The sequence below is a fragment of the Heterodontus francisci genome, chromosome 1, assembly GCF_036365525.1.
Source record: "Heterodontus francisci isolate sHetFra1 chromosome 1, sHetFra1.hap1, whole genome shotgun sequence".
In the NCBI taxonomy this organism is placed as follows: Eukaryota; Metazoa; Chordata; class Chondrichthyes; order Heterodontiformes; family Heterodontidae; genus Heterodontus; species Heterodontus francisci.
Genome location: NC_090371.1, coordinates 126,501,543 through 126,529,460, shown reverse-complemented (window position 1 = coordinate 126,529,460; position 27,918 = coordinate 126,501,543). Strand labels below are relative to the sequence as shown.

General features: G+C 49.7%; 1 protein-coding gene across 12 annotated transcripts in view; it reads right to left on the bottom strand.

The window, feature by feature from the left end:
- Positions 1-27,918, bottom strand: part of fryl (furry homolog, like) — a 655,772-nt gene that overhangs the window by 326,494 nt on the left and 301,360 nt on the right. For all 12 annotated transcript variants that reach the window (XM_068035582.1, XM_068035639.1, XM_068035630.1 and 9 more), the window contains 2 exons: positions 20,446-20,526; positions 19,472-19,640 (listed from right to left, as the gene is read on the bottom strand). In XM_068035582.1, the coding sequence (XP_067891683.1) occupies positions 19,472-19,640; positions 20,446-20,526 (250 nt within the window). The remainder of the gene's footprint in view (positions 1-19,471; positions 19,641-20,445; positions 20,527-27,918) is intronic.

The window sequence follows — 27,918 nt, the reverse complement described above, 5'->3', positions numbered from 1 at the left end:
ACACTGCACGACCTGAAAATAGCCAAAACAGCTGTGCAAACGACAGGGAGATACTTCTCAAACACTGGATCAACTCATGTCAAGAAATCTAAACTGAATGTGACAAAAGAAATCTACGAGCAATGTACGAAGGAATCAAAAGGGGGGTTGGCTCTACCATCACCAAAGTTGCACTGCTGAAGTCAGCAGATGGTGAAGTACTCACCGACAGAAGTAAACAGATGTCCCGCTGGGCTGAACACTACAGAGAGAGTCGGACATCTCCCAGTATGCGCTTGATGTTCTCGTGCAAGTTCCTGTCATGGATGAGTTAGATGAAGAAATCTCATCACTGGAGCTTGAGAAGGCCATAGAGCATCTAGCGAACAGAAGGGTACTAGCCAGGATGGAATCCCAGCCGAACTGCTCAAGCACAGAAAGTCTCACCTATTGCAACACCTTTATGACCTTCTCCTTCTCTGCTGGAAAGTAGGAGATGCGTGACACCAAAATCATCACACTCCACAAAAACAAAGGCAACAGGGGAGACTGCAAAAACTACAGGGGCATCTCAATCCTTAGCGTCATGGTGTACCCTGAAGAACAGTGCAGTTTCCATGCCGGCAGATCTACTGCCGACATGATCTTCTCCGTACGCCTACTACAAGAGAAATGTAGGGAACAGAGTATACCCCTTTACCTTACTTTCATAGATCTCACTAAGGCATTTGACACTGTCAGCAGAGCAGGGCTGTGCAAGATTTGGGGAAAAATTGTCTGTCCACAGAAGCTCCTCATTCTCATCCGCTCCTTCCATGACAACATGCACTGCACTGTACAGTTTGATGACTCCATTTTCAACAGTTTCAGAGTGAAGAATGGAGTGAAACATTGTGTCCTAGCCCCCACTCTGTTTGGCATCTTTTTCTCCACGCTCCTGATCTTCGCCTACTGTACAGATATGGAAGGAGTCTACTTGGACACTAGGTCAGACAGCAAGCTCTACAATCTATCAAGGGTGAAAGCGAAAACAAAAACACATCTTGTACTGATCAGAGAACTTCTCTACGCTGATGATGCTGCGCTAGTCGCTCACATGGAAACTCAGTTACAAAGGCTCATGGATTGTCTCTCCCATGCCTGTAACTTGTTCTCCTTGACTATAAGAGTAAAAAAAACCATGGTCATGGGATAAGGTCTCCGCACCTGATCATACTAAATAACACCCCACAGGAAGTGGTTAGCAAATTCTGCCAATTTGGGTCCATGGTGACAGACAATCTGTCTCTTGATGCAGAGCTTGATACGTGCATAGGGAAAGCTGCTACCACCTTTGGTCGATTTGTGAAACGTGCATGGGATAACAAAGATGACTCTTAGACCAAGCTGATGGTTTATAAGGCCTGGTTTCTCAGCACCTTGCTGGATGGCTGTGAAACATGGGTGACTTACAGCTACCAGGAAAGAAGCTCAATAATTTCCATCTTTGCTGTCTGTGGGGCATTGTAGGTATATCCTGGCATGCCTCTCAAATGCAGCAGTCCTCTCAAAGGCAGAGCTCCCACGTGTATTGGCACTAAGCAAACAAAAGCAGATTCCGTGCACTGGACAGTCTGCAGGATGAAAGATGGTCGCATACCCAAGGCTTTCTGTGTGGTGAGGTAGATGGGGCCGGACAACCAGTGGTTCAGTCCCCAAAGCTTCACTTCAAGGATGCTTGCAAGCTTGATATGAAGGCCCTAAATATTGACTATCACATCTGAGAGTCACTAGTTGGCAAAAGAGGGAAATGCCGTCAGACCCTGTGGACTGGCGTTGCTCTAAAGGTGTTTCTATTTTATTTGAGGATTCAGGTGTTAGAATTGTGGAGATGGATTCATTGGAGAACTGATTTACTTCCATAGATATTGAACTTTGTCTTTTTTTAAAAAAGAGGTCGCTGGAAGGACACTTGAGGTCTTGTTTGAAAACAGCATTTACTGGAAGTCACATGCCTTAAGCTCAATAAACAACAAAAACCTTGGTGACGTGCGGGAGATGTTTACAGAGAAATGACATGTCATGATTTATGAGGGTCAGGAGGTTTTGACTTGCTGTTTGGTTTTACTTCTGAAATATTTTCTTTCAGTTGGGGTGTGAACTGGGCTTGAAAGCAGTCGTAGATCAACCTGCCAAGAGAGAAACACCCAGCTTGCCGCCTTCCTCTAGTCTCTGTGAAATGCCGTGTTTCTCCTGAGGAGCTCCTGGAAAGCTTGCCAGATTAATTCTCGATGCCGGCTGAAAAGAGCTGCTCCAGAAAAGATCCCAGTGACCCGTCTACGTGTTCTCGGATGCCAGACTGTATGCCATTTTGGGACACAACATACCTCATCCGTTTTCTTCAAGAGTTAACGAGTACTTGGCCAAAGTATTTTTTTTTGGTAAACGTTCTGCAGCGAAAATCTCTATTTTTCAGTTAACCGGTGTGTGTATGTGAGAGAGAGAGGACTAAGGTAAAAAGGGAACTTTCATATTTCAATCTGTATGTTAAAGCTTTGCTTTGTTACTGGATATGTCTTGTTTTAGAATAAACTGATAATTTTGTTGTTTATTAAAGAAACCTGGTTGGTGTATTTTATTCGAGGATAAAGAGTAGAGTATTTGATTGACCATATTGGTAACTGGGTAAACAACTAAATATATGTTGTGTTACAACCGAGGCGGGAGTAATGCACTGTCAAATCAGTCCCAATCCTCCACAGGTCGCAGTATATTAGCAAAGTTCTCCCACCTACCGGAAATTAGCCAAATTAAACATTTTAGTAATCCCCAGAATAAAACAGACCAAACCAGGTATCTTTAGACAACAACAAATTAACTATTTATTAATAAACTAAATCTTAACACTATTAAGATAAATTTATGTCTAAAGACTTTATAACTTCTTTTTTTCTCTTAACCCTAGTGTGCGCACACACACATTCAAAAATTAACAGTTAACTGTTTTTTAAAATAGTATTTCTTTGGAATAAAATAAGTCGCTAGGTTGTAAGTCGTGGTGAGTTACGTTTTGTCCCAGACTAGAGCAATCAGCTGCCACTCGAAGTCTCCAGGCGCATTTGACAGTCATTCGAATAGGCATTCAAAGCACTGTGATTGCAGCAGGTGTCACACAGTTCTTTTAACAAGGAGTATAGCCACAAGTCTATTTGGATTCTAAAATTGGTAGTTTTTTTTTAAGTACAAACTTTACTGAGAATTCCAGCAAACACAAATAAACGACAGAGTCCCTTTTGAAGGCAAATGTTCTTTTTTGTCGAAGGTTTCTTTTCCTCTCCTTAGGCAATACCGAGCCTGAAAATAAATGTAGATTTTCCTGCTAAGAGAAATAGACAGCTTCTTCCTTCAGAGCATGCTTCGCCGCACTCTAGTTCAAACCTGTTGAAATCAGTTTTTGTCCACAGTTAAAAGTTACAGTATACCATGTGACCTCTCTCTCTCCTGCTGTGGCCAAGGAAACAAGTGCAGCTGCTGGCACACTGTGCTCAGTCTTGAAGGCACACTGTTTTAAACAGAGGAGAGAAAAACAGTTCCACCTATGGAGAAGACAGTGCACTCCTCCTGACTCGGTTGTAACAGTGTGCACTATCATGACGACCAGTGGCTACAGCCGCTTGGCAACAGGTGCCTGTGCCAAAAACAACTCTCAGTGTCACTTGGCAGCTTCATGTGCGGCACTTATGGCAGAATTTGCCTCTCAAGGATTGGCCCTGACATCAGTAATAGTGCACCAAGAGAAGACATCCCACTTAAATGGATTGTCTGCTGCGTGTCCATCATCTTTCGTAGATGGAAGGATGCCAACCCAATTCAAGTGGAGAAAAATGATTTAAGATTAGAAATTCAATTAAATGTTCTGAGATAAATTTTAGATTTTTATAGTATTGCGCAGGATAGCAAAAATGTAAAGCTCTTGTATTGTCCAAAGGAGTTGCATGTATTTGACATCAATCATATTGGGAATACATGAACAAGATCAGTTTGAACAAGGCAGGACTCTTCATTGTAATAAGACCCTGCAAGGATGAAAATTAGGGGACTGTGCATATCTACCATTTTTGTACTATAAATTGAGACATTTCCAACTCACTGTATCCCTCAACATTACACAGCAATCTTCAAACAACTTCCCTTTCTCTTTGCAATTTTGAATCAGTTGTCTTTTCACTTGCATTGAAAATATTATGACCTTTTTACACATATAAACAATGAGCTACAACAAGGCCATATATTGTTTTGTTGCCCTTTGAATACAACTCAAATTTCATTGATCACTGCAGGTCCACATCATTTTGGGATTATCAGAATGTCTGATAGTGCAAATTTAGGTGCAATGGTATTGGTAAACTACATTTAATGAATGCTTTGAAAATTAAAGCATTGTTTGGATATTGAAGTAATGGCACAGCCCACCAGTCTCCCAACATTCTCTGCACAGGCACAAGACCACAAGAATGGAAGAACACGAGATAAGCTGTTACAGAAAAAATAAAAGCATTTCATATTTCTACTGCATTCTATTACAGTGGAATCATGTTACAATGATCAACTTACCCAAACGATTAATATAGTTGACTAATCAGCATATCAGAAGACAGCAATTTACGAAATGCACTAAATAGAAGTTTGAGCATAACTTTCCTGAGCAATACAGCTTGCATGTGTCACAATAACATAATCACTGCCAGTGCATCAGCCAGGTTGGACATAATTGTGACTCCTCTGTGGAAAAAAGCCAGTCCCAGAACTTGCCTCAAACTGTGCAATGCTAACATCCAACCAATCCTGGAATACAGTCATCCAGCCTAGTGCTCTTAGAATGAATCACAGAGTCAGAAGTTGCAAACATTAAAGAAATTAGCAAAATGAGAAGCATTATCAGCTTCCATGATTAACCTGCTTAATCTCTGCGCATTATCTGTGGACTCTAAATAATGGGGAAAAAAAGCTACTGGATCTCCAGCAGAAGTACCAGTACAAGGCAAGGACAGGTTCATCATTGTTACTGCTAATCGAGGAAGAGGGATACAGCCCACCCCAGTACATCTGCATCTCTGGACCTGTTTGTGACTGCAGTTGACAGCAATTCTTGGCAACATTTAATCATAAAGTGGGTTGGTCAGAGGGATCTGCTAGACCACAACAAAATCCACACACCTGTCAAAATAGACTGTTACAAATCCTCACTATGAAAAGGGCAAGCTCCCAAAGTTCCTAACACTATATGGGATTGTGCAAAATAAGAATGTCGCAACTGAGCAAATGAAAAGAAACTGCAGAAGTTGGATAGCTGTAACAAAATCAGAAAATTATAAAAGACAGCATGTCAGTCAGTGTATGTAAAGGGAAATGAGAAGGTAACAACTTTTCAAGTATAACCATTTTGATGAAAGCTTCATTCGATGGATTTTTATCCAAAACATTAAATTGCCTTGACCAATCAAGATACCAATTAATCTGATCTTTTCAGTACTTACCGTTTTTGTTTCAAAAACCCACTGTGGCAATTCTCTTCAAGCAATGGGAAACTGCCACAAAGAACACTACAAACCAACTGCACCGATCACTATAAATGATTGCTGTAACCCAACATCAAATTGACTGTCCTTTTCAAAAGTAGCTTTTGATAACGATAACCAATTGGTAACTATAAATGGTGATCAATGCAACAGAATTCCATTATATGTAATTCAACGTTTTATGCAATCTTGTGGGCGAGCTAGTACAGGGAAACCGAAAATTAAGCAAGATTTACTGAGATTTACTGGGAACCATGAGGTTCAAGCTGCCTGCTTGATTTTCTTCTTATTACTGATTTGCAACTACTGCATTATTGAACTTAAACACCTCCTTACATTGGCCATTAAAATATTAAATTTGTGAGACTATAACCTGAAAAGTTGCAAAACGGTAGTTTCAAAGATTTATAGGAAAATTCATGTAAATTCAGCTTCAATTAGAACTACAATGCCAATTCTCAATTACTGACAAAATTTTAATCGATAAATTCTCTAATATATTGCCCACTTAACAAATGAAGTTGCCTGAGATATTTTGACTAGAGTTGTTTTGCTGCTTTTAGAGTCATAGATTCTAGAGAGATACAGCACCGAAACAGGCCCTTTGGCCCACCGAGTCCGCGCCAACCATCAACCACCCATTTATACTAATCCTACATTAATCCCTTTTTCCCTCTCACATCACCACGTACCTACAGGAGGGGCAATTTTTTTTTTTTACATTGGCCAATTTACCTATCAACCAGCAAGGCAAACAACAAAGAACAAAGAACAGTACAGCACAGGAACAGGCCATTCGCCCCTCCAAGCCTGCGCCGATCTTGATGCCTGCCTAAACTAACACCTTCTGCACTTCCGAGGTCCGTATCCCTCTATTCCCATCCGATTCATGTATTTGTCAAGATGCCTCTTAAACGTCTCCAGGGTACATGCTTCCACCACCTCCCCCGGCAACAAGTTCCAGGCACTCACCACCCTCTGTGTAAAGAACTTGCCTCGCACATTCCCTTTAAACTTTGCCCCTCTCACCTTAAACCTATGTCCCCTAGTAACTGACTCTTCCACCCTGGGAAAAAGCTTCTGACTATCCACTCTGTCCATGCCGCTTATAACTTTGTAAACCTCTACCATGTCGCCCCTCCACCTCCGTCGTTTCAGTGTAAACAACCCGAGTTTATCCAACCTCTCCTCATAGCTAATGCCCTCCAGACCAGGCAACATCCTTGCAAACCTCTTCTGTACCCTCTCCAAAGCCTCCACGTCCTTCTGGTAGTGTGGCGACCAGAATTGCACGCAATATTGTAAGTGTGGCCGAACTAAAGTTCTGTACAGATGCAGCATGACTTGCTAATTTTTATACTCTATGCCCCGACCGATGAAGGCAAGCATGCCGTATGCCTTCTTGACTACCTTATCCACCTGCGTTGCAACTTTCAGTGACCTGTGGACCTGTACGCCCAGATCTCTCTGCCTGTCAATACTCCTAAGGGTTCTGCCATTTACTGTATACTTCCCACCTGCATTAGACCTTCCAAAATGCATTACCTCACATTTGTCCGGATTAAACTCCATCTGCCATTTCACCGCCCAAGTCTCCAACCGATCTATATCCTGCTGTATCCTCTGACAATCCTCATCACTATCTGCAACTCCACCAACCTTTGTGTCGTCCGCAAACTTATTAATCAGACCAGCTACATTTTCCTCCAAATCATTTATATATACTACAAAGAGCAAAGGTCCCAGCACTGATCCCTGCGGAACACCACTAGTCACATCCCTCCATTCAGAAAAGCACTCTTCCACTGCTCCCCTCTGTCTTCTACGACCGAGCCAGTTCTGTATCCATCTTGCCAGCTCCCCTCCGATCCCATGTGACTTCACCTTTTGTATCAGTCTGCCATGAGGGACCTTGTCAAAGGCTTTAGTGAAGTCCATATAGATAACATCCACTGTCCTTCCTTCATCAACCTTCGTCACTTCCTCAAAAACTTCAATCAAATTAGTGAGACAGCCCTTCACAAAACCATGCCTCTCGCTAATAAGTCCATTTGTTTCCAAATGGGAGTAAATCCTGTCCCACAGAATCCTCTCTAATAATTTCCCTACCACTGACATAAGGCTCAACGGCCTATAATTTCCTGGATTAACCTTGCTACCCTTCTTAAACAAAGGAACAACATTGGCTATTCTCCAGTCCTCTGGGACCTCACCTGTAGCCAATGAGGATGCAAAGATTTCTGTCAAGGCCCCAGCAATTTCTTCCCTTGCTTCCCTCAGTATTCTGGGGTAGATCCCATCAGGCCCTGGGGACTTATCAACTTAATGCTTTGCAAGACACCCAACACCTCCTCCTTTTTGATAATGAGATGACTGAGACTATCTACACTCCCTTCCCTAGTCGCATCATCCACCAAGTCCTTCTCCTTGGTGAATACTGATGCAAAGTACTAATTTAGTACCTCGCCCATTTCCTCTGGCTCCACACACAGATTCCCTTCTCTGTCCTTGAGTGGGCCAACCCTTTCCCTGGTTACCCTCTTGCTCTTTATATACGTAATAAAAAGCCTTGGGATTTTCCTTAATCCTGTTTGCCAATGACTTCTCATAACCCCTTTTAGCCCTCCTGATTCCTTGCTGAAGTTCCTTCCTACTGTCTGAAGGGATTCGTCTGTTCCTAGCCTTCCAGCCCTTACGAATGCTTCCTTTTTCTTTTTGACGAGGCTCACAATATCCCGCGTTATCCAAGGTTCACGAAACTTGCCAAACTTATCCTTCTTCCTCACAGGAACATGCTGGTCAGTTGATTCTAATCAACTGACGTTTGAAAGACTCCCACATGTCAGATGTTGATTTACCCTCAAACAGTCGCCCCCAATCTAAATTCTTCAGTTCCTGCCTAATATTGTTATAATTAGCCTTCCCCCAATTTAGCACCTTCACCCGAGGACTACTCTTATCCTTATCCACAAGTACCTTAAAACTTATGGAATTATGGTCACTGTTCCCGAAATGCTCCCCTACTGAAACTTCGACCACCTTCATTCCCCAATACCAGGTCCAGTACGGCCCCATCCCTCGTTGGACTATCTACGTATTGTTTCAAGAAGCCCTCCTGGATGCTCCTTTCAAATTCTGCCCCATCCAAGCCCCTAGCACTAAGTGAGTCCCAGTCAATAAAGTGGAAGTTAAAATCACCCATCACTACAACCCTGTTAACTTTACATCTTTCCAAAATCTGTCTACATATCTGCTCCTCTACCTCCCGCTGGCTGTTGGGAGGCCTGTAGAAAACCCCCAACATCGTGACTGCACCCTTCCTATTCCTGAGCTCCACCCATATTGCCTCGCTGCATGACCCCTCCGCGGTGTCCTCCCGCAGTACAACTGTGATATTCTCCTTAACCAGTAATGCAACACCCCCACCCCTTTAACATCCCCCTCTCTCCCGCCTGATGCTTCTAAATCCTGGAACAATTATCTGCCAATCCTGTCCTTCCCTCAACCAAGTCTCTGTAATAGCAACAACATCATAGTTCCAAGTACTAATCCAAGCTCTAAGTTCATCTGCCTTACCGGTTATGCTTCTCGCATTGAAACAAATGCACTTCAGACCACCAGTCCCGCTGTTCTCCGCAACATCTCCCTGCCTGCTCTTCCTTTTAGTCTTACTGGCCTTATTTACTAGCTCCCCTTCATTTATTTCACTTGCTGTCCTACTGCTCTGGTTCCCACCCCCCTGCCACACTAGTTTAAACCCTCCTGAGTGAAGCGAGCAAACCTCGCAGCCAGGAAATTTGTGCCCCTCCAGTTTAGATGCAACCCGTCCTTCTTGTACAGGTCCCATCTGTCCCTGAAGAGATCCCAATGGTCCAGATATCTGAAACCCTCCCTTCTACACCAGCTGTTCAGCCACGTGTTTAGCTGCACTATCTTCCTATTTCTAGCCTCACTGGCACGTGGCACAGGGAGTAATCCCGAGATTACAACCCTCGAGGTCCTGTCTTTTAACTTTCTATCTAACTCCCTAAACTCCCCTGCAAGACCTCATCACTCTTCCTGCCTATGTCATTGGTACCGATGTGTACCACAACATCTGGCTGTTCACCCTCCCCCTTCAGAATGCCCCCTGTCCATTCAGAGACATCCTTGACCCTGGCACCAGGGAGGCAACATACCATCCTGGAGTCTCTTTCATGTCCACAGAAGCGGCTATCCGTACCCCTGACTATAGAGTCCCCTATAACTATTGCTCTTCTGCGCTTTGTCCCTCCCTGCTGAACAACAGTGCCAGCCGTGGTGCCACTGCTCTGGCTGTTGCTCTTTTCCCCTGATAGGCCATCCCCCCCAACAGTATCCAAAACGGTATACTTGTTAGAGAGGGGGAGAGCAACAGGGGATTCCTGCACTGACTGCCTGCCCCTTCTAGCGGTCACTCATCTATCTGCCTGCACCTTGGGTGTAACCACTTCTCTAAAACTCCTGTCTATGACACTTTCTGCCACCTGCATGCTCCTAAGTGCATCCAGTTGCCGCTCCAACCGATCCATGCGGTCTGTGAGGAGCTGCAACTGGGTACACTTCCTGCAGATATAGTCGTCCGGAACGCTGGAAGCGTCACGGACCTCCCACATCTCACAGGTGAAGCACTTCACCCCTCTAACTGACATTTCTAGCACTAATTAATAAATAAAAATAAATACTTATTAAATCCTTACTAAATTGTTGTAATTAACTATATGGTCCCTAGTGCAAGATTTCTATTATAAATATTAAATGCTGACTAAATACAGTAATGTCCTCCCTCTGGTTTAGTTACTCTACTTATTAATTAGTTAATTAGGGTTTTAATCAATTTTTACCAATGTTTTATTTTCGAATTCAGTACAAATTCCCTCCCAGCCAATCAGGTTACAGCTTTCCAGCGACGTCACTTTTCAGTTTTTTTTTACCAAAGGTAAGTTTTTTATACTTACCGGTCTGGAAATCCGCCCACCGAGAGGGGGGGGAGGGCGAGAGAGAGTGGGGGGGGAGGGCGAGAGAGAGTGGGGGGGGAGGGCGAGAGAGAGAGGGGGGGGAGGGCGAGAGAGAGTGGGGGGGGAGGGCGAGAGAGAGTGGGGGGGGAGGGCGAGAGAGAGTGGGGGGGGAGGGCGAGAGAGAGTGGGGGGGGGAGGGCGAGAGAGAGGGGGGGGGGAGGGCGAGAGAGAGGGGGGGGGGAGGGCGAGAGAGAGGGGGGGGAGGGCGAGAGAGGGGGGGGGGGAGGGCGAGAGAGAGGGGGGGGGGGAGGGCGAGAGAGAGGGGGGGGGGAGGGCGAGAGAGAGGGGGGGGGAGGGCGAGAGAGAGGGGGGGGGAGGGCGAGAGAGAGGGGGGGGGAGGGCGAGAGAGAGGGGGGGGAGGGCGAGAGAGAGGGGGGGGAGGGCGAGAGAGAGGGGGGGGAGGGCGAGAGAGAGGGGGGAGGGCGAGAGAGAGGGGGGGGAGGGCGAGAGAGAGGGGGGGGAGGGCGAGAGAGAGGGGGGGGGGAGGGCGAGAGAGAGGGGGGGGAGGGCGAGAGAGAGGGGGGGGAGGGCGAGAGAGGGGGGGGGGAGGGCGAGAGAGAGGGGGGGAGGGCGAGAGAGAGGGGGGGGGAGGGCGAGAGAGAGGGGGGGAGGGCGAGAGAGAGGGGGGGAGGGCGAGAGAGAGGGGGGGAGGGCGAGAGAGAGGGGGGGAGGGCGAGAGAGAGGGGGGGAGGGCGAGAGAGAGGGGGGGAGGGCGAGAGAGAGGGGGAGAGGGCGAGAGAGAGGGGGGGGAGGGCGAGAGAGAGGGGGGGGAGGGCGAGAGAGAGGGGGGGGAGGGCGAGAGAGAGGGGGGGGAGGGCGAGAGAGAGGGGGGGGAGGGCGAGAGAGAGGGGGGGGAGGGCGAGAGAGAGGGGGGGCAGGGCGAGAGAGAGGGGGGGGAGGGCGAGAGAGAGGGGGGGGAGGGCGAGAGAGAGGGGGGGGAGGGCGAGAGAGAGGGGGGGGAGGGCGAGAGAGAGGGGGGGGAGGGCGAGAGAGAGGGGGGGGGGAGGGCGAGAGAGAGGGGGGGGGAGGGCGAGAGAGAGGGGGGGGGAGGGCGAGAGAGAGGGGGGGGGAGGGCGAGAGAGAGGGGGGGAGGGCGAGAGAGAGGGGGGAGGGCGAGAGAGAGGGGGGGAGGGCGAGAGAGAGGGGGGAGGGCGAGAGAGAGGGGGGAGGGCGAGAGAGAGGGGGGAGGGCGAGAGAGAGGGGGGAGGGCGAGAGAGAGGGGGGAGGGCGAGAGAGAGGGGGGAGGGCGAGAGAGAGGGGGGAGGGCGAGAGAGAGGGGGGAGGGCGAGAGAGAGGGGGGAGGGCGAGAGAGAGGGGGGAGGGCGAGAGAGAGGGGGGAGGGCGAGAGAGAGGGGGGAGGGCGAGAGAGAGGGGGGAGGGCGAGAGAGAGGGGGGAGGGCGAGAGAGAGGGGGGAGGGCGAGAGAGAGGGGGGAGGGCGAGAGAGAGGGGGGAGGGCGAGAGAGAGGGGGGAGGGCGAGAGAGAGGGGGGAGGGCGAGAGAGAGGGGGGAGGGCGAGAGAGAGGGGGGAGGGCGAGAGAGAGGGGGGAGGGCGAGAGAGAGGGGGGAGGGCGAGAGAGAGGGGGGAGGGCGAGAGAGAGGGGGGAGGGCGAGAGAGAGGGGGGAGGGCGAGAGAGAGGGGGGAGGGCGAGAGAGAGGGGGGAGGGCGAGAGAGAGGGGGGAGGGCGAGAGAGAGGGGGGAGGGCGAGAGAGAGGGGGAGGGCGAGAGAGAGGGGGGAGGGCGAGAGAGAGGGGGGAGGGCGAGAGAGAGGGGGGGAAGAGAGAGAGAGCGGGGGGGGAGGGAGAGAGCGGGGGGGGGAGGGAGAGAGCGGGGGGGAGGGAGAGAGCGGGGGGGGGAGGGAGAGAGCGGGGGGGGAGGGAGAGAGCGGGGGGGGAGGGAGAGAGCGGGGGGGGAGGGAGAGAGCGGGGGGGAGGGAGAGAGCGGGGGGGAGGGAGAGAGCGGGGGGGGGAGGGAGAGAGCGGGGGGGGGAGGGGAGAGAGCGGGGGGGGGAGGGAGAGAGCGGGGGGGAGGGAGAGAGCGGGGGGGAGAGAGGGAGCAGGGGAGAGAGGGAGAGAGCGGGGGAGAGAGGGAGAGAGCGGCGGAGAGAGGGAGAGAGCGGCGGAGAGAGGGAGAGAGCGGCGGAGAGAGGGAGAGAGCGGCGGAGAGAGGGAGAGAGCGGCGGAGAGAGGGAGAGAGCGGCGGAGAGAGGGATGAGAGCGGCGGAGAGAGGGAGAGAGCGGCGGAGAGAGGGAGAGAGCGGCGGAGAGAGGGAGAGAGCGGCGGAGAGAGGGAGAGAGCGGCGGAGAGAGGGAGAGAGCGGAGGAGAGAGGGAGAGAGCGGCGGAGAGAGGGAGAGAGCGGCGGAGAGAGGGAGAGAGCGGCGGAGAGAGGGAGAGAGCGGCGGAGAGAGGGAGAGAGCGGCGGAGAGAGGGAGAGAGCGGCGGAGAGAGGGAGAGAGCGGCGGAGAGAGGGAGATAGCGGCGGAGAGAGGGAGAGAGCGGCGGAGAGAGGGAGAGAGCGGCGGAGAGAGGGAGAGAGCGGCGGAGAGAGGGAGAGAGCGGCGGAGAGAGGGAGAGAGCGGCGGAGAGAGGGAGAGAGCGGCGGAGAGAGGGAGAGAGCGGCGGAGAGAGGGAGAGAGCGGCGGAGAGAGGGAGAGAGCGGCGGAGAGAGGGAGAGAGCGGCGGAGAGAGGGAGAGAGCGGCGGAGAGAGGGAGAGAGCGGCGGAGAGAGGGAGAGAGCGGCGGAGAGAGGGAGAGAGCGGCGGAGAGAGGGAGAGAGCGGCGGAGAGAGGGAGAGAGCGGCGGAGAGAGGGAGAGAGCGGCGGAGAGAGGGAGAGAGCGGCGGAGAGAGGGAGAGAGCGGCGGAGAGAGGGAGAGAGCGGCGGAGAGAGGGAGAGAGCGGCGGAGAGAGGGAGAGAGCGGCGGAGAGAGGGAGAGAGCGGCGGAGAGAGGGAGAGAGCGGCGGAGAGAGGGAGAGAGCGGCGGAGAGAGGGAGAGAGCGGGAGAGAAAGGGGAGAAGAGAGAGAGGGAGAGAAAGGGGGAAGAGAGAGATGGAGAGAGGGGGAAGAGAGAGAGAGGGGGAGGGAGAAAGAGGGGGGAGGGAGAGAGAGGGAACGAGAGGGGGGAGGGAGAGAGAGGGAACGAGAGGGGGGAGGGAGAGAGAGGGGGGAGGGAGAGGGAGGGAGAGAGAGGGGGAGAGAGGGGGGAGGGGGAGGGAGAGAGAGGGGGGAGGGAGAGAGAGGGGGGAGGGAGAGAGAGGGGGGAAGGGAGAGAGAGGGGGGAAGGGAGAGAGAGGGGGGAAGGGAGAGAGAGGGGGGAAGGGAGAGAGAGGGGGGAAGGGAGAGAGAGGGGGGAGGGAGAGAGAGGGGGAGGGAGAGAGAGGGAGAGAGAGGGAGGAGGGAGAGAGAGGGAGAGAGGGGGAGGGAGAGAGAGGGAGAGAGAGAGAGGGAGAGAGAGGGAGAGAGAGGGGGGGAGGGAGAGAGAGGGAGAGAGGGGGGGAGGGAGAGAGAGGGAGAGAGAGGGGGGGAGGGAGAGAGAGGGGGGAGGGAGAGAGAGGGGGAGAGGGAGGGAGAGAGAGGGGGGAGGGAGAGAGAGGGAGAGAGAGGGGGGAGGGAGAGAGAGGGAGATAGAGGGGGGAGGGAGAGAGAGGGAGATAGAGGGGGGAGGGAGAGAGAGAGGGAGATAGAGGGGGGAGGGAGAGAGAGGGAGATAGAGGGGGGAGGGAGAGGGCGGGCGGGGCAGGGAGAGGGCGGGCGGGGGAGAGAGAGGGCGGGCGGGGGAGAGAGAGGGCGGGCGGGGAGAGAGAGGGCGGGCGGGGGAGAGAGAGGGCGGGCGGGGGAGAGAGAGGGCGGGCGGGGGAGAGAGAGGGCGGGCGGGGGAGAGAGAGGGCGGGCGGGGGAGAGAGAGGGCGGGCGGGGGAGAGAGAGGGCGGGCGGGGGAGAGAGAGGGCGGGCGGGGGAGAGAGAGGGCGGGCGGGGGAGAGAGAGGGCGGGCGGGGGAGAGAGAGGGCGGGCGGGGGAGAGAGAGGGCGGGCGGGGGAGAGAGAGGGCGGGCGGGGGAGAGAGAGGGCGGGCGGGGGAGAGAGAGGGCGGGCGGGGGGAGAGAGAGGGCGGGCCAGGTTGAGGGGAAAACCCCAACCTACAGTGAAATCTGCACCCCTAAGTCCTGTATCAGCTTTTGGTAAATCCTCCAGCAGAGAGTTGCTAAACTGTAAGGAACCCCTGCCGAGAACATAAGGGGGCAAAAAGTTAGAGAGGAAATGGGTAAAAGGGGGAAAAAGGGACAAAGCGGACAGGTTACAGGGGATTTGTGAGGATTCCCATATGAAAACCCCTACCTTCCAGTCAGCCAACCTTGGAATGTTTGATAAATGAGACCCCAATCCTCCTAGGTAAATGCAGACTCCAGAAGCACCCCACCGGAGTTGCTAACAACATTTACAGAAACCCGCAAAGACAATAAAAGTCCTCAAGAGGGCAGAAAACCTGTCGAAGTTACACTGGGGAGTGCAGTGGAATCTGGACAAATACCTGCAAGCAGGAGCATCCCAGAGGACAAAGGGAATATTAGAAAAGAATCCTCCCCACACTCAGGAGAAAAGGGAACCAACCATCCCCTAAAGTGAAAAGCCCTTGCATGACTCATCAAAGCACTGAAAGAGAATTCAGATTGGATCCACCCACTGCCAACTCTCATGAGCAGAACCTTGAACCAGCGCTAATTAAACCCTAGTCCTCCCCCTGCAGACCACAAAAGAACAAAGACACCCTGGACAATCATGGAAATGTGAAAACTGTAAGCCTCCCCAGAAATCACATGTTTATTGGGATGCCAAAAGGGGCATTTAAAGCAGCAGTGCTACCAAGCAAAGACAGGCTGTTACGATCTTTAGGATTTCTGAATGAATGAGAATGAATGAGAGAAATATATGTGTGTTTTCCTGTACATTCTCTCCTTTCTATTTTTTTTTAATGAAATGCTCTTCTAAAATCGCATTTTATTCCGCTGGATGTGGAGGTGTCATGAAAACCACACCTGCCAAAGCAAATCATATTGGTTTCGTCATATGGAACATTAATTTTGAACTGTTGCTGGACTGAAAAAAAATGGCTTGGTTTAAAAGAGCACTGAACCATGGCTGCGTATTCTGAAGGACAGTTGAAAGAAAAAGAGACAATGGGAACTGCTCACTGATTCAATTAACAAAGATTGGTCTGGGCAACAGGATCCACATCTTGTCTGTGTAAGAGACAGCACTACACCCTCGTACCGAGAGCATTGAAATCCACACCGCAGGAGCGGTTGTTCCAAATAAGGGGTTAGTCACATGACCAACCTGCTGGCAACTTGGAGTTTTGAATTGTGCTTACAGAACAGTTGGAAAAGAGATTGCAATTTCAAGACAAAAGAGAAGGAAAGTCTCTCCCTCTCTCATGAAGTTCCAGGGGATCCATTGAAGCCACTCAAACCTCGAGAGAGAAGATTCCTGCAGCTAAACAAGTTTGAAGGTGTGCACTGCGCCCCAACAAGAACTACAAGACAACTGCAATCAAAGACTTTACATCAAACCCAAAAGCCAGTAACTGAACTCCAGCTATTACTTTAAACCTTTCCCCTTCTTTCTCCTCCTCTGTCTCTATTTGCGTGTGTTTATCACGCATGCATGATAGTATGGTCGCATCGCGTATTTCTAGTAGTTTTAACCGAATTAGAGTTTTAAGGTTAATAAACTTGCACCTTTCTTGTTTAAATCTAAGAAATCCTGTCCGGTTGATTTGTTTGGATTTACAATTAGAGAACGGTGAACAAGAACTCACTGAGGGGAAGCTTAAAACACGGTGTTTTTAAAAATTAAACCCTGTTACAGTCAAACCAGGCAAAGGCTGAAAGGGGAGCCCTAGACCCCTGCCTCACCTGGTACTAACAAGAACTTCATTGTGATTTGTATTGGTCATTGATATCAATGGTTTGGTTGAGTGGGCAGAAAAGTGACGAATGGAATTCAATCTGGAGAAATGTGGGGTAATGCATTTGGGGAGGGCAAACAAAGCAAGGGAATACACATTAAACGGGAGGATATTGAGAGGGGTATAAGAAGTGAGAGACGTAACAGTGCATGTTCACAGGTCCGTGAAAGGGGCAGGACAGATAGAGTGGTGAAGAAGGCATATGGAATGCTTTCCTTTATTGGCTGAGTTATAAAGCAGGGTTATAATGCTGGAACTGTATAAAACGCTGGTTAGGCCACAGCTGGAGTATTGCGCACAGTTCTGGTCACCACATCTCAGAAAGGACATAGTTGCTCTGGAGAGAGTACAGAGGAGATTTACAAGGATGTTGCCAGGACTTGAAAATTGCAGCTATGAGGAAAGATTGGATCAGCTAGGGTTGTTTTCCTCAGAACAGAGGCTGAGGGGTGACTTAATTGAGGTGGACAAAATTATGAGGGGCCTAGATAGATTAGATAGGAAGGACCTGTTTCTCCTACCGGAGAGGATAATTACTAGGGGGCACAGATTTAAGGTGGAGGCAGAAACCCTCAACTCATTTAAAAGGTACCTGGACCTGCACCTGAAGTGCTGTAACCTGCAAGGCTAAGGACCAGGTGCTGGAAGGTGAGATTAGATTGGGCAACTAGTTTTTTCAGCTGCCGCAGACACGGTGGTCTGAATGGCCTCTTTGTGCTGTAACTTTTCTATGGTTCTATGGTTTCTATTTGATTTTTCCAATAAAAAGCCTCTGTGCAAAGCCACCAAGTTTGAAATGTGCAAGGTAGAACACTGTCAAAATCAAAAAGTAATAGCTAGTACTTTGTGCAATGAAGGTAACAAAGAGAGAGAGGGGTAAGGAGCTCCACAATTCTGGGGAATTTTCATTTGAACACAATGTGGAAGCAGGTAGGAGGAAAAGTGCATGTGATGTTGTAATTGAACCTTAGGGGGAGCTGAAGAGAAATTTAGTTTAGTTTAGAGATACAGCACTGAAACAGGCCCTTCGGCCCACCGAGTCTGTGCCGACCATCAACCACCCATTTATACTAATCCTACACTAATTCCATATTCCTACCACATCCCCACCTGTCCCTATATTTCCCTACCACCTACCTATACTAGGGGCAATTTATAATGGCCAATTAACCTATCAACCTGCAAGTCTTTGGCATGTGGGAGGAAACCGGAGCACCCGGAGAAAACCCACGCAGACACAGGGAGAACTTGCAAACTCCACACAGGCAGTACCCAGAATTGAACCCGGGTCGCTGGAGCTGTGAGGCTGCGGTGCTAACCACTGCGCCACTGTGCAGTGGTGAAATGTTGAGATGATCATATCAGTATAAGAGACAAGTAAGCATCCTGGCATGTTTTACTACATTAAAGACCTTTACAAGTTCAAGTTATAAATGGATAAATAAATAGACAGTGAGATAGATAGGAGGCCAACGGTGAGACAATCATCGAATGTACAGCAAATTCTTTCTTGTATCCTATCTAGAAGCACAATATGTGCTAGAAGAACCTTCCCACATATGGAAGTAGTATTTGAGTTTTAGATAAACTTTTAAATGTACCATAGAGTTTCCCACACTGTGTTCTTTACATATTTAATGAGAATACATACTTCAAAGCATAATGTTGAAAAATTAATCTAGAAAAATCATTTAGGACCGATTAAAAGATTTAAACTGGCCACCATCCAGTAAATAATAAACCTGAAACACAAGCAGTCCATACAAAAAACAACATGAAAGCTGTTTATGTGGCAAGCTTTGTAAGTCATTCAAAAAAGTCAAATCACATAAGTAAGTAAATACTGTAAAAGGACTCAATTAAAAATCATCCCCTCTGCCACACTTTCAACAGAGATAGATTTTTAAAATATTTATTATTTGGTCAGATTATTCTAACAATTAACATCTTTGCATTTTTAATGGTATGAATTGCAAATATGGTGACAAAGGTAAATTAACTTTATACACTGCAAAAATTCCTTTAAATAAGGAAAATTTTAGCTTTTATAAAAACATAAACAAGACTAAAGATGACGTGATGACCATTCCAGTGAGTTCCCAAGCACAGCACACTGTCATAAGGAGACAGAGCATGGGGAAAGTGCCTCCCTGCAGTGGAATGGAGAAACAAAAAGGTATTGTCTCTTGAACCAGACTTTACTGCATGTCCAGCAATCAGCATCACCGGAATTAGCTGAGGTAATGACCCACTATTTTGGGCACAAATGAGTGAACACCATTAAAATAAGTAAACAAAGGTTTACAGTTAAGTTATTTTTTTAAACACCTTCGACAATATGGAAAAGAAATATGTAAAACTAACCCCTCTCTTCCTTTTCAAATCTTTTGCTGGTTTCCTTTTTTTCTCCTTGATGGCCTTTTTTGATTCTCACAATTTCTCTTTCAGCATACTGCTTACTTTCATTTTAAATTTGTTTTGATCCTTCTGCCTTACACAATATTTTCTGGCCAAAGCATGGCAGGCTAATTCCTTCTAGTCCTCTGTCGATGCTATTCTTGAGCCGCATGCAGGAAGATGAGCAAGCCAGACCCAAGGTCAATGATCTATCAACTTTGTTTCCCTCACCTTCTAATTTATACCACCTCTGTATGTGCAAGAATGGTAATCACCTGTCCATAGCAATTTCCTAATTCTCCATAGTACACCGTATGTAACAGCAACATATCGTGCAACCAAACTACTCATCTTTTTATATCTCATTTAAAAGGTAGCTGGCTTTTAAAAGAAATCTATAATTTCTTCTCAAATGATGAGAGACTGGGAAACTCTTGAACTTTACTATTTCCTCATACCTCAATGTTCAAAGTCAATTAGAGGTTTATATATGAGTAAGTGCATGTTAAAAGGATGAAAATAAAAATGTCCACTTTACCTGCATAAACTGAAATGAAGCTTCAAAATCCTCCACAGGATACATTTTAACCCGGAAGAACTTCATTCCCATAATTAGACTGATGATGCTTTGCACTATATGAGGAATCTGCTCTTTCTGACGTAGTTCCTTCAGCTCAGTCATAAACTTCTTTCTTACTGCCTGAAATCTAAAAAAAAATTGAAGAATTCATGCACTGCAAATCTTTACAATTCAAGTGTCAAAGTCTGCTCAGTGGAACTTAATTACTTGAGTGCCGAGAGAAAGAAAATAAAGATAACGGGAAAGTATACTTAAGACACTTCCAATCAAATTATCTAGAGATTTATTTTGGCCACATTGCAAGTAAGTGTCTTTTCAATCACTTCTGCTTATACTTGTTTCCTGTATTCCACTCATACAATTAGAGTCAACTTCATGTGCGATTAAAGACCATATTAAACTATGCTCGCAGCAGTCCAAAAGTACTTCGATAAATTCGACTCCTAGTATGCGTGCACAGCAGGAAAAGTACACTGACTCAAACTTCAAGAGAAAAGATTGTTGTAAATGAGCATTCTGTCAAATCATAAGAAAGCCTATATATTTATCTATTGGCAATATGACTAGTAACTTAAATCTGGTTACTACTAACTTGCTTTTACTTGTTGGAGGGGGTATTCAGCATGCAAAATGTTATTTCAAAAACATTATTTTATTACAATTCAAGAGGAGGTAGATCCAATCGTGGCTTTTAAAAGGAAATTGGATAATTCTCTGAATAGGAAAAATTTGCAGGGCTACGGGAAAAGGCAGGGGAGTGGGACTAGGTGAAATGCTCTTGCAAAGAGTTAGCATGGATACAATGGGCTGAATAGCCTCCTTCTGCACTGTAACCATTCTGGACAGAGTACGAGATTAATATCTGGACAATGCCTTCAAAAATGCAAAGAAATTACATATTCATAAAATAATTTATTTTATAAAATCCTTACTTTGATTGTGCTAGAACTCCAATCACTTCTGCATATAAATCTGCAATAATGTGCATGTTCCCAGTGTTGGGTCCTGAATACCTGTTAAAGTTAAGTACAGAAGGCAGATGAAATACAAATATATGATCAGAGCAAATTATGAAAAAAACAAATTGGACCAAACTTAAACAATACCGAAAAATAATCTAAATCATAATCCTATAAAATGAAACAAAAATATAACAATGCAATGCTTTTGAATCAGGCAGGAATATACTGTTCCAATTGAACATTTTTGTCACTTAAAGAATACTGCACTCAGCAATTGAGGGCTGGGGCCAAATATCATGCATTTCAATTGCCTTATCGTATGCAAAGCAAATCCCAATTTGTATTATCCAGAAAATTAATCGAGTAAAAATGAATCTAAATTTGAAAGGTGGTTGTTAAAAGAGATGAAACAGAAAACCATTACCCACAAGCAAAGAAAATTCACTTGTTTTTGTTTTTTAAACAATAAATGCATTGTTCTATCATGTGAATCACAGAAAAATCTCCAAAACATTACAGCATTGTTGCAGTCATGAGATTGGCACAGTTACACACCTCATTTGCATCACATTCATAATTTTTGTTCATTTGCTTTTTAGCTACATAGATGGACAAGCCTGAGACTGTACTGTCTGCATTACAATCTTTACATCCAACAGTTAGGGCACAGTAAGTTCCCAAAACATTTTAGCATCAGTGCTAATTTTTGGATCATTCTTGGTTACCTTCTCTTGCCAAATGACTGAAAGTTGAAAATGTTCTGGCGAACTATGTTCCATGCAGTCATACAATGCCACATTTCATTGGAATAGAGCAGCAAAACTTTTAGAATACATTGATTCAATGGATAAACCCAGCAATATACAATCGCGGGCGAGGGGGGCGAGGGGGGGAGAGAGAGGCGGGCGAGGTGGGGAGAGAGAGGCGGGCGAGGTGGGGAGAGAGAGGCGGGCGAGGTGGGGAGAGAGAGGCGGGCGAGGTGGGGAGAGAGAGGCGGGCGAGGTGGGGAGAGAGAGGCGGGCGAGGTGGGGAGAGAGAGGCGGGCGAGGTGGGGAGAGAGAGGCGGGCGAGGTGGGGAGAGAGAGGCGGGCGAGGTGGGGAGAGAGAGGCGGGCGAGGTGGGGAGAGAGAGGCGGGCGAGGTGGGGAGAGAGAGGCGGGCGAGGTGGGGAGAGAGAGGCGGGCGAGGTGGGGAGAGAGAGGCGGGCGAGGTGGGGAGAGAGAGGCGGGCGAGGTGGGGAGAGAGAGGCGGGCGAGGTGGGGAGAGAGAGGCGGGCGAGGTGGGGAGAGAGAGGCGGGCGAGGTGGGGAGAGAGAGGCGGGCGAGGTGGGGAGAGAGAGGCGGGCGAGGTGGGGAGAGAGAGGCGGGCGAGGTGGGGAGAGAGAGGCGGGCGAGGTGGGGAGAGAGAGGCGGGCGAGGTGGGGAGAGAGAGGCGGGCGAGGTGGGGAGAGAGAGGCGGGCGAGGTGGGGAGAGAGAGGCGGGCGAGGTGGGGAGAGAGAGGCGGGCGAGGTGGGGAGAGAGAGGCGGGCGAGCTGGGGAGAGAGAGGCGGGCGAGCTGGGGAGAGAGAGGCGGGCGAGCTGGGGAGAGAGAGGCGGGCGAGGTGGGGAGAGAGAGGCGGGCGAGCTGGGGAGAGAGAGGCGGGCGAGGTGGGGAGAGAGAGGCGGGCGAGGTGGGGAGAGAGAGGCGGGCGAGGTGGGGAGAGAGACGCAGCGGGGGGGGGAGAGAGACGCAGCGGGGGGGGGGAGAGAGACGCAGCGGGGGGGGGGAGAGAGACACAGCGGGGGGGGAGAGAGACACAGCGGGGGGGAGAGAGACACAGCGGGGGGGGAGAGAGACGCAGCGGGGGGGGGGAGAGAGACGCAGCGGGGGGGGGGGGAGAGAGACGCAGCGGGGGGGGGGAGAGAGACGCAGCGGGGGGGGGAGAGAGACGCAGCGGGGGGGGGGAGAGAGACGCAGCGGGGGGGGGGAGAGAGACACAGCGGGGGGGGGGAGAGAGACACAGCGGGGGGGGGGGAGAGAGACGCAGCGGGGGGGGGGAGAGAGACGCAGCGGGGGGGGGGAGAGACGCAGCGGGGGGGAGAGAGACGCAGCGGGGGGGAGAGAGACGCAGCGGGGGGGAGAGAGACGCAGCGGGGGGGAGAGAGACGCAGCGGGGGGGAGAGAGACGCAGCGGGGGGGAGAGAGACGCAGCGGGGGGGAGAGAGACGCAGCGGGGGGGAGAGAGACGCAGCGGGGGGGAGAGAGACGCAGCGGGGGGGAGAGAGACGCAGCGGGGGGGGGGGAGACGCAGCGGGGGGGGGGAGAGAGACGCAGCGGGGGGGGGGGAGAGAGACGCAGCGGGGGGGGGGGGAGAGAGACGCAGCGGGGGGGGGGGGAGAGAGACGCAGCGGGGGGGGGGGAGAGAGACGCAGCGGGGGGGGGGGGAGAGAGACGCAGCGGGGGGGGGAGAGAGACGCAGCGGGGGGGGGGGGGGGAGAGAGACGCAGCGGGGGGGGGGGAGAGAGACGCAGCGGGGGGGGGGGGAGAGAGACGCAGCGGGGGGGGGGAGAGAGACGCAGCGGGGGGGGGGGGAGAGAGACGCAGCGGGGGGGGGAGAGAGACGCAGCGGGGGGGGGAGAGAGACGCAGCGGGGGGGAGAGAGACGCAGCGGGGGGGAGAGAGACGCAGCGGGGGGGAGAGAGACGCAGCGGGGGGGGGGGGAGAGAGAAGCAGCGGGGGGGGGGGGGGGAGAGAGACGCAGCGGGGGGGGGGGGGAGAGAGAGAGACGCAGCGGGGGGGGGGAGAGAGACGCAGCGGGGGGGGGGGGAGAGAGACGCAGCGGGGGGGGGGGGAGAGAGACGCAGCGGGGGGGGGAGAGAGACGCAGCGGGGGGGGGGGGAGAGAGACGCAGCGGGGGGGGGAGAGAGACGCAGCGGGGGGGAGAGAGACGCAGCGGGGGGGGAGAGAGACGCAGCGGGGGGGAGAGAGACGCAGCGGGGGGGGGAGAGAGACGCAGCGGGGGGGAGAGAGACGCAGCGGGGGGGGGAGAGAGACGCAGCGGGGGGGAGAGAGACGCAGCGGGGGGGAGAGAGACGCAGCGGGGGGGGGGAGAGAGACGCAGCGGGGGTGGGGGAGAGAGACGCAGCGGGGGGGGGGGGAGAGAGACGCAGCGGGGGGGGGGGAGGGGAGAGAGACGCAGCGGGGGGGGGGGGGGGGGGGGGGGTGGGGGAGAGAGACGCAGCCGGTGGGGGGGGGGGGGGGGAAGAGAGACGCAGCCGGGGGGGGGGGGGGGGGGGAGAGAGACGCAGCCGGGGGGGGGGGGGGTGTGAGAGAGACGCAGCGGTGGGGGGGAGAGGGGAGGGGAGAGAGATGCAACGGGGGGGTGGGGGAAGGGGAGAGAGACGCAGCAGGGGGGGGGGGGGGGGGGGGGACTCGCAGCGGGAAGGGGGACGCGCAGCCGGGGGGGGGGGGGGGGGACACCAACTTGTCTATGTCCTTTTGCAGTTCTACGCTATCCTCCTCACAGTTCACAATGCTTCCAAGTTTCATATCATCTCCAAACTTTGAAATTGTGCCCTGTGCACCAAGGTCTAGGTCATTAATATATATCAGGAAAAGCAAGAGTCCCAACACTGACCCCTGGGGAACGCCACTAAAAATCTTTTTCCAGATCGAAAAACATCCATTAACCACTACTCTTTGTTTACTATCACTCAGCCAATTTCATATCCATGTTGCTACCATCCCTTTTATTCCATGAGCTACAAGTTTGCTCACAAGTCTGTTGTGTGGAACTGTATCAAACGCCTTTTGAAAGTCCATGTACACCACATCAACAGCATTGCCCTCATCAACCCTCTCTGTTACCTCCTCAAAAAACTCCAGCAAGTTAGTTAAACATGATTTTCCCTTAAGAAATCCTTGCTGGCTTTCCTTAATTAACTCGTATTTGTCCACGTGACTATTGATTTTGTCCCGAATTATTTTTTCTACAAGTTTTCCCATCACCAAAGTTAAACTGACTGGCCTTTCGTTGCTTTATACCCTTTTTTCAACAAGGGAACATTTGAAATTCTCCAGTCCTCTGGCACCACCCCCGGAGTCTAAGGAAGACTGAAAAATTATGGTCAGTTTCTCTGTGATTTCCACCCTCACTTCCCTCAGTATCCTTTGATGTATCTCATCTGGTCCTGGTGCTTTATCCACTTTAAATACAGACAACCTATCTAATACTTTCTCTTTATCAATTTTAAACCCCTCTAGTGTCTGACTTAACTGCTCTAAAAACATTTCCTGGGTTGCATCTTCTTCCTTGGTAAAGACAGATGCAAAGTATTCAATACCTCAGCTTTGCCCTCTGCCTCCATGTACAAATCCCCTTTCTGGTCCCTAATCAGCTCCACTCCTCCTTTTACTATTTATATACCTATAGAAAACTTTGGAATTTTCTTTAATGCTGGCTGCCAGTCTCTTTTCATGCTCTCTCTTTACTTCTCTTATTCCTCACTTTCCCCTCTGGACCTTCTATATTCAGCCTGGTTCTCAATTGTATTTTCAACCTGGCACAGTGGCTAGCACCGCAGCCTCACAGCTCCAGGGACCCGGGTTCAATTCTGGGTATTGCCTGTGCGGAGTTTGCAAGTTCTCCCTGTGACCACATGGGTTTTCGCCGGGTGCAGGTGATAGGTAAATTGGCCATTGTAAATTTCCCCTAGTGTAGGTAGTGGTAGGGAATATGGGATTACTGTAGGGTTAGTATAAATAGGTGGTTCTTGGTTGGCACAGACTCGGTGGGCCGAAGGGCCTGTTTCAGTGCTGTATCTCTAAATAAAATAAAATAAGCACACTTTTTCTTCTTTATCTTAATCTCTACCTCTTTTGTCATCCAGGGAGCTCTGGATGTGTTTGCCCCACTTTTCCCCTTCGAGGGAACATACCTTGACTATGCCCAAACGATCTCTTCTTTGAAGGTAGCCCATTGTTCATCTACCGGTTTTCCTGCCAGCTTTTGACTCCAATTTATTTGCCCCAGTTCCATTCTTACCCTATTGAAGTTGGCCTTCCACTGTTAATTATTCTTACCCTAGATTGCTCTTTGTCCTTTTCCTTTAAGCCTAAACCTTATGATACAATGATCACTATCTCCTAAATGCTCTTCTACTGATACTTGATCCACTTGGCCCACCTCATTCCCAAGAACCAGGTCTAGCAGTGCCTTCTTTCGCATTGGACTAGCAACATACTGTTGTAGAAAATTTTCCTGAACACACTCGAGGAACTCTTGCCCCTCACTGCACTTTACACTACCATTATCCCAGTCTTGTTTGGATAATTAAAGTCCCTCATTATAACTACCCTATCATTTTTGCACCTCTCTGTAACTTCCTTGCAAATTTGTTCCTCCACATCCTTCCCACTGGCTGGTGACCTATAGACAACACTGAGCAATGTAACTGCACCTTTTTTGTTCTTTAGCTCTAGCCAAATTGATTCTGTCCTCGACCCCTCTGGGACATCCTTTTTCTCCAGCACTGCAATGCTTTCCTTTATCAATACCGCCACCTCTCCCCCTTTTTCCCTTTCCTATCTTCCCTGAACACCTTGCACCAAGGTATATTTAACACCCAGTCCTGCCCTTCTTTGAGTCAGGTCTCTGTTTTAGACACAACATCATATTTCCACATGGCAATCTGCGGCTGTACCTCACCAGTCTTATTAACCACACTCTGTGCATTCACATACATGCACATTAACCCTGATTCAGACTTTATTACTTTCTCCCTTACTCTGATCCTATCTAATCACTTACTATTCCCTACTCTAGTGCTATCTATCTCCTCCAAATCTGTTTTGATCACATTGTAAACAAAACTGAGAAGCGCAGAACAAGCTACCTGATGCCTGTCAAAGTTAAAATGTGACATTTACAACAGCACTGGGTTAACTAGTATCAAAATAGATCCTTGATCTGCATTATAAAGTACACTGTTTAGGCTGTTCAGGTGTAAGGGAAGAACTTGGGAATTTTCAAATACGTCTTGCAAAATATTCCTGCTTGATACTAAAGAACAAACCTTTAATTATGTTCTGGCAACCCATCAACCTACAATCGCAGGAACAATGGAATTAAGAGATAATAACCTAGGTACAAGTCTTAATCATGAACAAAAAAGCACTTTTTCATGCAGAATGATATTTACCTACAGTATGAGAGCCAATGAGGTAATCTCATTGAAACATTGTTTCCACTGTGGGGGCAGGATCTGCAACATGGGGGCACAATCTCGGGATATGGGGCTGATTATTTAGGACTGAGATGGGGAGAAATTTCTTCATTCAAGGGTGTGGATCTTTGGAATTCTCTACCCCAGAAGGTAGTGGATGCTCTATCGTTGAAGATATTTAAGGCTGGGATAGACAGTTTTTGGTTTCTCAGGGAATCAAGGGATATAGAGAGCGGACAGGAAAGTTGAATTGAAACCCAAGATCGGCCATGATCATATTAAATGGCAGGGCAGGCTCGTCGGGCCATGTGGTCTCTCCTGCTCCTATTTCTTATGCTCTTATGTTCTTATGAGAAATAGGCAAGTAGAAAAATAGGTATCTGAAAGAGTAATTAATGAATCACAAGAGCAGTATTACAGAATGCTGCTCTCCTTGCTGACCAACGAGGTGAAACTGATGCTTGATAGACAAGAGGAAGGGAGGCATGAAATTGGCTCATTCAGTATTGTAGGATCAGTGCCATGTCAATTTATTATCTCTTCACCTTGCTCAGCCTGAACTTTGTGTTACCACCATCAAACAGAGATATTGCAAATTGTAGCATGAAGTAAAATGCAGCCTATGTACAAGTTAAGCCCACCCACATTTTATCCATCATCAAGATGGGGCGGCACAGTGGCATAGTGGTTAGCACCGCAGCCTCACAGCTCCAGCGACCCGGGTTCAGTTCTGGGTACGGCCTGTGCAGAGTTTGCAAGTTCTCCCTGTGACCGCGTGGGTTTCCACCGGGTGCTCCAGTTTCCTCCCACAGCCAAAGACTTGCAGGTTGATAGGTAAATTGGCCATTGTAAATTGCCCCTAGTGTAGGTAGGTGGTAGGAGAATGGTGGGGATGTGGTAGGGAATCTGGAATTGATGTAGGATTAGTATAAATGGGTGGTTGTTGGTCAGCACAGACTCGGTGGGCCGAAGGGCCTGTTTCAGTGCTGTATCTCTAAATAAATAAATAAAAATAAATTTAAAAAGATCATATATTTCTGCCTCCGCAACAAAACCCATCTCTATCCTTGCCTCAGCTCCTCTGCCAATAAAATCCATCTATGCTTTTGTCAACTCTAGACTCAATTATTCAATTAATAAATATTCTCCTTGCTGGCCTCTCATTTCCACCTTCAAAAATTCCCAATTTTCCCTAAGCTCCGCTGACATTTCCTGCCCTGTAGGAAGTCCCACGCCCATC